General features: G+C 39.8%; 1 protein-coding gene across 7 annotated transcripts in view; it reads right to left on the reverse strand.

Moving 5' to 3' along the window:
* Positions 1–1,405: 1,405 nt before the first annotated feature.
* The window catches only part of LOC128857885 (sushi, von Willebrand factor type A, EGF and pentraxin domain-containing protein 1), a 108,465-nt gene continuing 95,677 nt past the window's right edge, over positions 1,406–14,193 (reverse strand). For all 7 annotated transcript variants that reach the window (XM_054093692.1, XM_054093696.1, XM_054093694.1 and 4 more), the window contains exons 6-15: positions 11,170–11,319; positions 10,901–11,077; positions 10,522–10,817; positions 9,984–10,392; positions 9,740–9,919; positions 9,518–9,644; positions 9,344–9,456; positions 3,272–3,625; positions 2,708–3,202; positions 1,406–2,628 (exon numbers count right to left, since the gene is read on the reverse strand). In XM_054093692.1, coding sequence (XP_053949667.1) covers positions 2,495–2,628; positions 2,708–3,202; positions 3,272–3,625; positions 9,344–9,456; positions 9,518–9,644; positions 9,740–9,919; positions 9,984–10,392; positions 10,522–10,817; positions 10,901–11,077; positions 11,170–11,319 — 2,435 coding nt within the window. In that variant the 3' untranslated portion in view covers positions 1,406–2,494. The remainder of the gene's footprint in view (positions 2,629–2,707; positions 3,203–3,271; positions 3,626–9,343; positions 9,457–9,517; positions 9,645–9,739; positions 9,920–9,983; positions 10,393–10,521; positions 10,818–10,900; positions 11,078–11,169; positions 11,320–14,193) is intronic.

Here is a 14,193-nt window from a genome sequence, read left to right on the forward strand (position 1 = left end):
GAAAACCACTTTTGCGCAGTCCTTACACTCTCGGTATCCTCTTCGTGAACAGTGTTTATTTCTGCAGCAGCAGTTGTTGAACTTTGAAAAATATTGGAAGTCACTCAACAAGCCATTTCTAAACGTTTAAAAGCAGCCAGATACATGCATTCACAAATAAGGAAATTGAGTGCCACACGAATTGAAGTCGAGAGACGTTGAGAGACGATTTTGCATGTGTGAAATGCTGCTTAATCGCCACAAAAAGAAATCATTACGACAACCCAAAGCGTAAAAGGTTATATGTATGTGAAGCCAGGCCAACCAGCCAAATCGACACCAAAGACGAACATTCATGATTTGAAGGTAATGTTCTGTATTTGGTGGGATCAGAAGGATGTGCTGTGGCCGCCGTAGCCGAATGGGTTGGTGCGTGATTACCATTCGGAATTCACAGAGAAATCGTTGGTTCGAATCTCGGTGAAAGCAAAATTAATAAAACACATTTTTCTAATAGCGGTCGCCCCTCGGCAGGCAATGGCAAACCTCCGAGTGTATTTCTGCCAGGAAAAAGTTCCTCATAAAAATATCTGCCGTTCGGAGTCGGCTTGGAACTGGAGGTCCCTCCATTTGTGGAACAACATCAAGACGCACACCATAAATAGGAGGAGGAGCTCGGTCAAACACCTAACAAAAGTGTACGCGCCAATTATTTACTTTCTTTTTTTAGGGTGTGCTGTACTATGAGCTGTTAAAATTGGGCCAGACGATCACGGGAGAGCTATACAGGCAACAATTAATACGTTTGAAGCCAGCAATAGCCGAAAAACGGCCAGAATGGGCGACCAGACACGAGAAATTGATTTTCCATCATGACAATGATCGGCCACATGTTGCAGTACCGGTCAAAAATTATTTGGAAAATGACGAATGGGGAATTCTAGCTCGCCCGCCTTATAGCCCAAACCACTTGTTTCGGGCGATGCAGAATCACCTTTCTGGAATACGGTTCACCAATGTTGAAGGTATTAAAAAATGGCTTGATGACTTTCTCGGTGCAAAAGATGGGAAGTTTTTTACGATGGAATCCATAAATTGCCTGAAATATGGGAAAAATTTGCCGCTTCCGATGGACAATATTTTGAATAAAATATTTTTTTCACTTTTATACTTAAATAAATGGTTTTTTTTTTTAACAAAAAAATACGAAATTAATTAGTTGTACAGCCAATGTATTATTTTGATGTATAAATAAACTGTATGTCATTTTTGAAAAAAATATATTGACTTCTTCATTTTAAGCAATTTTAATGAAAATCAGGGAAAATATGGCCGTTTACAGGTATCTGTTCCCTTAAAGGTTAATCGCTGCATTCAAAAATCATTAAAAAAATAAATTTTCCCACTACATTATTTTATACTCAGTTTTATTTTATTAATCGTATATATTATTTTCTCTTTATAATTTGTTTATTGTGCGACACAGACCAGTAATAAATATTTAGTTAACATTAAAAATTAAACAGATCACGTAATATTTACAAGGCAACTTATACTCGATGTGCATATGTATGTCTACACATATGTCTGTATGTATTATATATTTTTAGCTTAGTACTAAAGAAAAATTTACAAAATCTACAATTTTATATCTACGCTATTTATGTATATGTATGTATGTATGTATATTCATAGGATTATGTGAGCGATTATCGATACATTAGAATAGCTAGAACTAAAGGGCCATTTCGATATACATTTATTTGAATAAAATAGGTACCTACGTAAATGTTTATAAGCCACTAGGCTGAATTTTCAATGAAAATAATTTTCGAAAAAAAAAGAACTGTCGAGTAATGCTTTAAATATAATATGTTTATACACAACTACGATATGCAAGTGAACATTTAGAAAGGAATAGCGAAAAAGCTGCCAGTTAACAGATTTCTATGCTAGACTTCATTCCTTTGGAAAAACTCCGCCAATTTAGGCAATTCTCTTAAATAACACTGATCTGCGCAACAAAAATCTGCACTAACCCTAAGCTGACTTCTTCCTATGCAAGACACCCCTTCTGAATTCAAATATGGCGCACTTTTCTCCATATTTCACTAGTTTCCGGGGCGACCCACTCATCTAATTGTTGCCCTATACGTAGACCGGACGTTAATTTTAAATAAGAATCAGCAGGTGTGAAGTCAGTGCGCGAGCTATAATTTTTTTTTGTGCAGACCAGCGCATACATCAGTCCAAATCTCACATATGAATGAACCCACTTAGCTAACATAGTTGCACACTTCATTGCGCCCTTCGAAAATGTACCCACATAACATATTTTGATCAACACCTGTTCAAAACAGAGCAGCGCACACAGAAATCCAAAAACAAAACAAAAAATAGGAATCTTTAAAAGTTCACTACACTTTAAATGCTCCACATTAATTTAGCACTTAATTTATGGAATATTTATTAAAATATTCGCAAACAACGCGCTGACTTCGGTGCCGCATGCTGCTCATCGCACAGATATGCCATTTATGGTGATGACATTTCCGGCCGTTGGTTCCGGTTCGTAGACTTCGTCGTTGGTGCGCATCTCGTATGGCGCATCATAGAATTGCTCACTGGGTATTTGGTCGTAGATGTTCTCTGTGCAGAAGATAAATTAGTAAACTCAAGTTTTAATTATTTCCACAAAAAAAGGCTACTATTCGCGCCTCTCACCCACCTGGTTTCCGTCCAATAGACGCATTGCCATTCACTCCACCTCTGCCGTTTACTTGAAACGTATTGAATGTCGCCGGTGGTCCATTATCCAAATGCATGCGATTATTCGCCTCCAGTGTGGAGTAGGACATCACTGCCGCATTGCGCTCGTCTTTGGTTTCCGCCGCCTGCACATTCTCGGTATTCTTCACCGGACGCGCTTTGTTACGATGCAAGAATATCAGACCAATAACGAAGAGTAGCACAATGATGACAGTCGCACCGATCGCAATGCCAGTACCTAGGCTGGAGCTCTCTTGCGCCTCGGTAGCTGCCACTTCACAACGCGGTTCGTCACCACTCCAAGTGCCATCCTCTGTACATTTCCGCAGATATTGCCCGATACGATTGTAGCTCGGTATGCAGTGATACTCGGCGGAGCCACCATATAAAGTGGATTCATTCACAACTATCACACGACCATTCTCTATCATTGGTGGGCGTCCGCAGTCAACGGCTATAAGTTTAGTGAAATTTAATTTATTGCTGACATCAATAACGCAAAAATTATCTTTGTGCTACTTACGTTTGCAACTGGGACTTTTGCCCGCCCATTTGCCATTCTTTTGGCAAACCCGCGTATCATTGCCGATTAGTGTTCGTCCCTTGGCGCATTTGAACTTCGCTTGTGCGCCTACCGAGTGATCGGCTACATCGACTACTAGATTTTCACTGATGTCCGGCTCATCACAGGTGATTTCTCTGCAGGCTGGTTTTTCGTGGCTCCAGGTACCGTCTTCGGCGCATAGACGACGTGATACGCCATCCAGCTTGAAATTTGGATTACATTCGTACAGCGCCGCTGCGCCATAATAAGTGACATTTGTAGCCAAGGTGACTTTGCCGTTCGTGATGTTGGCTGGAACGCCGCATTCGACATCTAAGTGGTAAAAAAATAATAGAACAAATTATTAAAAGGTAATTTTAATTGAATGGGTTATGACTCCTACATTTCATTTGAATAAGAGGGAATTTACAATGGCAAGATTTTGGATTTTTTTTCTAAATTTATCAGCGGAGGAATAGCAATGGGTAAAAAATCAAAGAAAATAATGAATCATAACCGGCGCTGTCGTTGAATTGCAGGAATACGACTATAAATACTTTGCATAAATATGCATTGTTGCCAGAAAGATACCAGTTAACATCCATGCGATGGTGCTGTATCGCTTATGTGGAGTGCAAAAAGTTAAACCGAAAAGCTATAGGAAGGCACGATCGATTACCGAATGGCAAAGAAGATAGGAAGAGTCAACCAAAGGCCAGTGAACTTACAAGCTCATACCAAATCTCGAAGGGTGAATGAATAGAAAGCGTCGCGATATCGACTATTACCTAACTCAGATGCTCATAGGGCACTCCTGCTTCTTGGACTATCAGCACCATTTTCAGCAGGTTAGGTTAGGTTAGGTTGGTATGCTTGCCCAACGAATGAGCACACTTGAACGAGGAAAGACGGATACGCCCTTTGTGATACCATTATGAACGAGGTGAGGTGAGAGAGGAAGACCGATGGGATGCGGGGAGAGGCGGTGCTGGGATGGTTAGGAGGGTGGGTTAGAGTGTAGGGACTACGAACGATGACTGTGCTGAGTTTGCGTGAACCGCTTTGTGCTACTGATGAAATTCATCAGATTTCTAATATCAACGCCTTCTATATCAGCAGGCGTAGCAAAGAAGTAAGAGCCAATATGCCTGGATCTTAGCCCCGCCAGAGCAGGGCAGCTAAGGAGAAGGTGCTGATATGATTCCACCTCATCTTCCATACATCCATAGCAAAAAGAACTTGAGGTAATTCCAAGCCTCACAGCATGCATAGTGACCTGTGAGAAAACCCACGAGATGCGAGAACTGATATTGTGTCAACCTCAGAAGCTCTCCCGAGCGCCCCCGGTCCACACGTGGCCAGAAGGATTTAGCGACCATACAAGTTTGTGTACTTGCCCAACGCTTGCTGAGTTGGCGCGATGCCCATCTTTCCAGGAGCAGAGCACAGGTAGTCAGGGGAATCCCAATTCTCTCCTTTCGCGGGGAGATCACCTCACATGTCCCTTGTCTGGCCAGCTCATCCGCCTCGCAGTTTCCCGCAATTTCCAGCAGACTAACAGCACTTTTTGCCCCAGTTGCTGGAATACAGTTGACAGCACAGAGCACGAGGCCTTTCACTGCAAACGTGCGGTTTCACACAAGAATTGTATTGGATCAGTGCACGTCCATCGGTAAATGGGACACCGTAAAAACGTTCACGGCTACAGTCGTGAGGACTGAACCAGAAACGACTGCAGCAGATACAACTTCAGCTGCAACAACAACGCCAACATCAGTAGAAACAGCTTGGCAGTGGGGATGAACTATTTTAGACAGCCCGACGATAGATAGAGACGCTCGAATCGACCACTCACTAAAGTATCAAAAAACAAGACAATAGTCAAAGTAAAAAAAAAAGACAATAGTTTGTGAGTATCGGACTGTTGCACATTTTCCAATGTTTTATTTCGCGCTTATGAAAGGAGTGGTAGGAATTGATACTATCGATGGCTTACATGCGCCGACAGGAGTGGAACTGGTAGGCAGGAACTTTTTTTGTCAATACACATAAACGTGGCGCCCCGTTGAAGAAATGCTAACGCGGTTCCAGGGTAAAAATTGCCGAGGAGGACAATCGTTAAAGCGTTAGTGAGAGCATGTCCCACATGCTACTCCTTACCCAAAAAGAAAAACCATAACCATTTTTCCTGCTTTTGTTTTGACCGTAAGTCTGTTTTATGCCGTCTTCGAATGGTAGATGGTTTTTTATGAGGAGCTTTTTCATGGTTTGCATTGTCTACCGAGGGACGAAAAAGTTTTCTCTCATTAGGTGCTTCATGCCCGCGGTTTTGAACTGAATGGTAGCCACGCATCATTCCATTCAGCTACGGAGGTCGCCCCGTCAATTACAGTTCCAAATTAAGAAGAGGAGGAATTTTTCGTTTTCAATAAATTAGGAAAGTTTGAAGGCAATCCTACGAACAGAAAGCACTGATCTCAGTGAGAAATTATATTTAATGGAATCTCCTGAAGTACTTTTCAGATTTTCTTTAAAGGATCGTCAGCCTATTTGAGATCAGCGAATAGCTTGGTTTTTCGAAGACACTTTGTTTGGGCAAAACTATATTCTGAAAAAATGGTTACAAGTGAATCATTGAAAGTATTGCCCATCGCTGGCTACTACTTTTCCCCTTCTTTCTGGTAGATCTCGTATACCGTCGCAGTAAAACTGTTCATCTTTTGAGGCTATCCCCGGATCAAGCGATTTTTTCAAGTCTTACATATGAATGGAACTGGTCAGCTAGACCATGTGTCATCGATCGGACCAGGGGATAATCGGACGGCGCAACATCTGGAGAATATGGCGGGTGGGGTAAGATTTCCCATTTCAGTGTTTCCATGTAGGTTTTAACGGCTTTGGCAACGTAAGGCCGAGCGTTGTCATGCTGTAGAATCACTTTTTCATGCCTCTCCGCGTGTGTCTCCGTTGAAGTCGATACCGATCCCCAGTTTTCCCGGTTTCGCTTGGTTTTAACAATTTATAATAAATAACACCAACTTGGTCCCACCAAATACATAGCATTACCTTCGCAGTGTGAATATGATGCTTAGGTTATGTTAGAATCGACTAGCACACACTGCTGGCGGCATCTATTGACAAACAGCGGGAACTTAGTTGCGCACCTAATATATAACAACGAGTAAAGAAAGCATTAATCACACTACACACCGGCCATTATTATATTGTCTTCCTGTTTATTTTAAATCGCGTAAATTTTATGCACCTTTGATTCGCTGCTTCTCTGCTCGCTATGTTTGGGCTCTGCATGCCTTTTTTAAATGTCAAAAGCTCAGATGTTCGACTCAACACACAGCGGTTCCACAAATGCCCGGTTCTTATCCATTGCTAAGGCTATACTGACTCCCAAAATGTATTTTACTGTATGGGTTGTCAGGCATTCCGAACTCATTTAGGCTTTTTATCGCCCACCAGTTAGGAAACGCCCTAGTTGACGTCAGTTCCACAACCATTTCAAGGCAAGCGATCTGCTCTGGACTAAACTTTCTGAGAGAGGGTGCACCCTCAGTTTAAGCCCCTTACAGCTTTCGATGTCTGTCAGTCATAACGGAGCTAAATACTGTATATATCAGAGCAATGCAGGAGGCCAACTGTAACTAGTGGCGAAAGCGAGAAAGCTTGATTCGATAGCATTTAAGTTACTTTATTGGCCAGCACAGTTGGTTCATAAGGAGTTATAAAATACCTTCAAGATATATATTAAGCAATACTTTGTTGGATTCTCACTACTCCGAAGTCCAAAAACAATTAAAAGCAGAATTCGAGAATGCTAAATATGTATCGATTACCACCGATGGCTGGACTTCAAGAGCAACAACTTCTTACCAAGCTGTAACAGTCCATTATTTAGTAAATTGGGAGATTAAATCTGCATTACTAGGATGTTTAGAGTGCCATGAGCGACATACGGCCGAATACTTCAAAAATGAGTTGCATAAGTTGCTCTGCTATTGGGACATACAAAATAAAATATTTGCCAGCGTTACAGGTAACGCAGCGAACATGAAGGCTGCTATACGATTGACAAATTGTGAGCATTTACCGTGTTTTTGTGGAACATTTCCACAAGATCCCAATAGCTACCAAAAAACTAATTGTCATGCAGGAGCAACTAATCAAAAACCATTAAAGTTTAAAATGGAGGTAGTGACCAGATGGAACAGTACCCTAGATATGATTGAGAGGATTTATTCACTTCAAGAAACTTTAGAAGCGTCTCATGGAATCTTACACAATCCAGTAGAAAATCTTTCAGAAGGCGAATGGCATACACTGCCAGAAATAATAAAAATCTGAAGCCATTCAAAGAACTCACTGAAGAAATGTCTTCAGAAAAAAGGTGACTGTTTCAATGATCCTGGCTTCGACGGAAAGTATGACCAGAATTTTGGTCAGTTTAACTACGAATATAATAACAGATACAGGAAAGAAACTGGGGGAAAAAATACTAACGGATTATAAAAGTAGGTTTAAGAATTCTTACAGGTACCCTGTGTTATCTAAAGCAGCACTATTAGACCCGCATTTAGGTTTGATTTATCAAGTTATAAGTCTGCGAAAGATGCATTGAAAACTGAGCTGCAAAACGAGTTCAACTTTCATCAGCAATCTATAGAACCTACTGAATCGAAGTTAGCTATAACTACTAGCAACACTGACGCTGATAACGACTCAATTTGGAAAGATTTTGACGCTGTGGTGACGTCAGTGTCAGCTTCAAACTCTGTAGTTAGCAGCAGTATTATTACTAAGAGGCAATATTTAGAGGAAAAATTATATCTCGAAATGAGTGTCCTTTGAAATGGTGGCAAGCACGGGCAATTCTAAACCCGGAGCTCTCGAGCTTGGCTGATAAATATAATATTTATCAGTTCTGGCTTCTTCTGTACCATCTGAAAGGACTTTTTCGAAATCGGGCCAAATATTAAGCGAGAAGCGCAGCTCTATTCAGCCAAAGAGAATGGAAAAGATTTTATTTTCAAATATTAACCAAAGATTCTTGCAATAATTTTTTTAATATATTAATAATTTAGTTTATCAAAAATATTTTTTGTTTTGTCTAAAATATGTTTTTATATAATGTTTAATTTCAGTTCAGGAACGAAAGATTTTTGTTGTTTAAATGTTATTGTCAATAAATAATTTTTGACACCTATTTGTGTCTTTTTCATTATAATTTAGGAGATTCTGCCAATACGTCATTTGCAGTTCTACACTTTCTTGTCATACTGTGCGCGAATCATACCGATGATACATATAACATACAATGATGATACAACAACATATTCGATTCGTTGCGTTATGGATAAGGTATCAAAAGTAACGAGTAACGTAACGATACGATAGTAACGAGTACTCATCGTTATAGTAACGAACATTACGGGTTTGCTTTTTTTCGTTACTTTTACACCTCTAATAAAAACTATTCAATTGCTTGGGGCTAAGCTTTTTTATTTCTCGCCGTAGTCTCCTTTTAAGCTTATACACTTCGTCCAACACCATTCTAGTTTGTTGATCCCTTCCGAATAATATGATTTGTGCAAGTCTAAAAAAATAGAAACTGATTTCTGCAATCACCTCCTCGTTTGAATAAAACCTTTTTCGAATCAGCTATTCTTTCAAAGGAAAGCAAAAAGAGGAAATCTACTATCCGACGGAACTAAGTCTGGAAAAGAGGGCGGATATGAAACGAGTTGCAACCATATTTCCTACAATTTTGTGACCACAACTGCTGAGGCGTGAGCTGGTTCGATGTCGTGATGGAAAAGTAAAATCACTCGACTTCCTCGATTCAAACGAATGTCAAACACAATGAAATATACCGATCCGGCTGAAATTTGGTGTGTGTTCTTCCAAGAGATGCTACTAACTAAACATAAACTCGATACGCACCAATAGTGCCATCTCTCTGACTTTGCAGCGACTTTTCAAATGAACCCCGTAATATTTTATTCAACCCCATTTGAGCTCCGCTTCTACTCATTTACTTACACACACATTCCGGAACTGCGCCACTCCATTGACCGTTGTCTTCACAGGTCACCAGAGCTTCTCCAACCATCTTATAGCCACGTTCGCAACGATATTTGGCCAGCGCGCCAATTCTAAATAGAAATAAAAGTCAAAGTGATATGGAGAAATCCATTTAGCGATTTTTTTACTCACTTGTAAGTCTGAGCGCTATTTTGTGTCGAATCGGCGGTACGTATCAGTGTACGACCGTACATGCGGTCGTTGCCCGTGACAGAAAGCAAACTGTGCGCTGCCAATACCGGCTCCGAGCAACGAATCTCTGGAGGAGTGAACAATTTTGTAAATAAATAAATAAAAGAATATTTGATAAAAAATTTATAAAAAAAAGTTGTAGGTCTTAGACGGGCATCTAACCTTCACATTTGGGCGAGGCATCGCTCCAAACCCCTGACTCTAAGCAAACACGTTTGGGTACGCCACTCAACTTGTGTGACTGTGTGCAGCTGAAGGTAACCTCTGATCCCACATACGTAGTATTCTGTGTGTACTTTACGGAGCCATATGGAATTGGTGTGATTACGCCACAGTCAATATCTGCAAGTTAGAGATTTGCATGAATTTGTGTACAAACTACGAAATTCCTTTCCGCGGCACTCACATTCGCAGAATGGCGCATCAGCGCTCCACTCTCCGGTTTCCAAACATTCTAGAGTGGGATTGCCGCGCAGCACATGACCCGGATCGCAATTATATTGAATCTTTGAGTGCACATTATAGTCGTAGCCAACAACAAATGAACCAGCTGGCACATGTGGCGTGTCACAGGCGACCAGCTCACATATCGGTGCATCACCCGACCATTTGCCCTCCTTTGTGCAGTACAACTCCGATGGCCCATCCAACCAATAATCATCTTCGCATTCATATTTCACCATCGAACCAACAGTGGTTGAGGAGTTCACCAACATTGCGTGACCACGATCGGGGCGCGCTGGTGCACCACAATCCACGAAGCGACATGAAGGTGGCTTGCTGGACCATTCACCGCCAAGGCCACAGGAAATGATCTATGCGAAAAAGGCAAAAAAAAAAACATATACCATAACAAGTTATGCTCATAATCAAGCTGTGTGGCAGTTGCGCATAAATAATTAATGCCGTTGCGCATTTGTTATTGAAAACAAAAGTTGACTCACCGGTTCGCCCACCAACACATAACCGGCCTCGCACTCATATGTGGCCGTTGAGCCGGCGCGTTTATCCGTCACACTTACACTGCCGCCGGCGATGCGTGGCGGCTCAGGACACCAATCGACCAGACATTCCGGCTGCTTGCCCGTCCAACCAGTCAACTCGCAAGTGCGATTCTCATTGCCAATGAGCGTATAATTCTCGTGACAAGTGTAGGTCGCTTGCACACCATAGCTGGTACGTTGTTCCGAAAGTAGAATGGCGCCATGCTCCAGTTCCGGCAGCGCACCGCAATCAACATCTGCAGCGAAGAATGGTGGTTTGAATAAAAAGTCGCGGCGCTTACATAAATAATTGCAATATACAAATTTTTCAACCACTCACATTTACAGGTGGGCGCCCGCCCGCCCCAAGTGCCATCAGTGCGACAAGTGCGCTCCGCATCGCCGATCAGCGAGTGACCCTTTGGACATTGGTATGTGATTTTATTGCCCAGCGTATAGTTGCGGCCAACGATTGTGGTGTTCTGTTGCGAGTCTGGTGAGCCGCAGGAAAGGGGCGCTAAACGTCAACGAAATACAAGGTGAGTGGTAAGTGTTAGTGTGTAATTAAATAATAACTAATTCCAATTACAAATTGCTTGTAATACTCACAATGCTGACAAATGAAGTGCAGGTAGTCCAAATTGCAGCCCACATCATTCCACAACCAGTTGCGCCCGCCATCCAGCACCACACAATTCTGCTCGCCATTATAGTTGTTCGGCTGATCTTTGCCCCAGGCCGGTTTCTGCACCACTTCGCCTGTAAATATTTGCAAACAAGTATTTCGTTTAATGTGGCTATACAACAAAGCTATTATTTATTCGAAAATTTGCAATCGCACAAGGCCAACAAATGGCGTTTAACGGTCCTACTACTGCTTTACATATGAACAAAGCCAATAGTCGTACAGTGCATGGCTTATATAATACAATTAATTTCATATAATCTCACTTTTAATAATCGATACTCGCACATAGAAAATGAGTTTTTAAAATGCGCGGTGGCACGCAAAAGACTTTCATTTTTTCAAAGAACATTTTACGGCTAACCAAACATGGCTGTAAGTTAAGCGTACAAAGACGCCTTGGTCAGCTGCTTTTGCATACAATTAGCGTTTATTAAGCACGCCCATTGTAGTTACATGTGTAGATAGCTGTGTGTGTATGCGTGTGTTCATCCAAATAGCATTCAAAAGTGCGACCTTTTCCTTTTAGCGCGCACTGTATTGTTTTCTGTTAACTTGATTTTCTATAAATTTATTCGAATATGAATGTCATATCGGGTTTCGCTGTTTATTGTTTTTGGGGTGTTTTTGTTTTTTTGTTGTTGTTTGTTTACCTTTGTTGGAAGGCAAGTTGGTATGTCGACTATGGTCATCAAAATTTGTTTTCAATGCCACTTTCTTATGGCTTGTGGCAATGTATATTCAATACCATTTTGACGACGTTTTGTTTATTTACTTAAGGGGACCACCGCACAGAGGTCCCGCCGCGTAGGAAGAGCGGTCATAAGAACTTTTGGCGTGATAAATGACTTTTTAGTACGTTTTTAAGTTGAGAAATGTTTTTATTTGTTAAAAAAACATTAAAACATATAAAAAGTAATATATATATAATAAGAATATATATAAGATATAATAATAATAATATATAATAAAGTAATATATAATTAATATAAAAAGTCAAAGGAAAATTAGGTACACACATTTTTTTATATAATATTTGTTTGTTTCGTTTAAAGTTTTGCATAAATCTTAAATTATAAACAATAATAGAAAAAAAACATTAAGTTCCGAAAGGATGAGCATGAAGTATACTTTGATGCCAGTTAACTTATTCTTATTTATGAAAACAATAATATATTCACTTCCAAAAAAGTTTATGTACTTAGAAATACAAAGCTTTTAACTCAATAAATCTAACACTTCTCTTGACATCATAGATTTCTTTTTACATGGTAATTTTCGTAGACTAGATATAAATGGATCGTAATTAAGAAGAAGCCTGTGCAAAAGATCCGTGTTAGTTACAGTTCTTGAGTGCGTTCTGGTATTGTCACGTCTGAATTGTTTCTCTAATTTATTACATGATTCAGCTGCCTCCTCTGATAATTCTCCAATTGATAATAAACAATGATCGATCACTTTCGACCCATGAATGAGCACTTTATGAACTGATGCAGGTAAATTATACCATGAATATTTACTAACTAGAATTTTAGCAGAGTCTATTGCGTATATTTTGAATTTATTCGAATTAATTTTAAAAACAGATGAAAGACATTGTAGGAGATAACTACATCTCTCAATAACGTGTTTGTCTATTCCTGTGATTTCGGATGATATGGTTGAATGAAGGAAACATTTTCGTGCTGTATTTCCATCATTAGAGGTGCCACTTCCTCCACTTCGCGGTTTGTCAACTATCAAGCCTAATTGTTCTCTAAACTCCCTCTGAACGAATTCCTTTCTCTTAGCTAAAAGTGCTTTTTCCTCAGATGAACGTGCTTGCCACCTTTTAAATTCGATTCTATAAGAAACATGAATAAAGTATTCAAAAAATCTAATCCAAGAATGCAGGGGTGATAAACCAAATTCAAATCTACTGGAGTTTACTTGTTTGTTTCTACACTTTTCTACGTCATTTATTTCTTTAGGTGTCGCACCACAAATCTAACATTTACTCGTAGATGAGTCACATAGGTACAGATTAGACGCTATATCAAGCGCAATCGCAGGTCATCGCAGCTGGAAATTATTTTTCCTTAAAGAGGGCATACGTAAGAATATTTTAATGTATGTTTCATTTGTGCAGATTCGTGCGAACTTAGTTAAAACTTTACAAACTTCTTATAAAAAAAATAAACGGCAAATTTGAAAGAACGTATTTCGTACGGTCTGAAAACCTATTAAATAATAATTAAAAAAGATAACAAAACGTTTAACATGTCGTACATACCTTCAACTTGAATTCCCATTGTACAACAGGTCATAAACACAGTAATGCTTAGAAAAATAACACTTCCCGGAACTGCGTAAGTACGGAGCGGAGACCACGCTAACTATCACTTTTCAAATTCTCTTACTTTGGAGGCCCAATTATAAGTGAATTGCTTGTGCAGTTGAAATTTCTTTTGTACTCTAAGTCACTATGACTAATGAACTATCATTTAGCTAAATATTGCTGCATAATTTTAGCATGACTATTTTCATCCAATGTCCTATGGCGGAACCACTGTGCACCGGGTAGAAATTTCCAAAAATCGGTTTTTTTCCAATATTTCAAAAGTATAGTAAGAATATACTGTTACATTTTCATGCGGAAATTCCCAATATTATAGCTTCTACAGGCCATTAACTAGGTAGAGAGCGGTCCGCGCGCTGCTGCACATCAAACTTTAAACTCATTTATTTCGAAACGATTTGAATGTTGTCAAAAAAAAAAAAAAAACACAATTCAACCGAATCGTCTGAACCTCTAATATATTTTTCCCAACATCAATGGCTATGGCCCACACTAGAATCATATTTTTATTTCAATTATTTCGGCTTTTTATTTTATTAAAAAACTGAATAAACCTGATTTTTAGAGTGTCAAATTCAAAAACCCACCATTTTGTTAAATTTTGTTTTTA

Source organism: Anastrepha ludens, chromosome 3 (assembly GCF_028408465.1).
Source record: "Anastrepha ludens isolate Willacy chromosome 3, idAnaLude1.1, whole genome shotgun sequence".
Taxonomy (NCBI): Eukaryota; Metazoa; Arthropoda; class Insecta; order Diptera; family Tephritidae; genus Anastrepha; species Anastrepha ludens.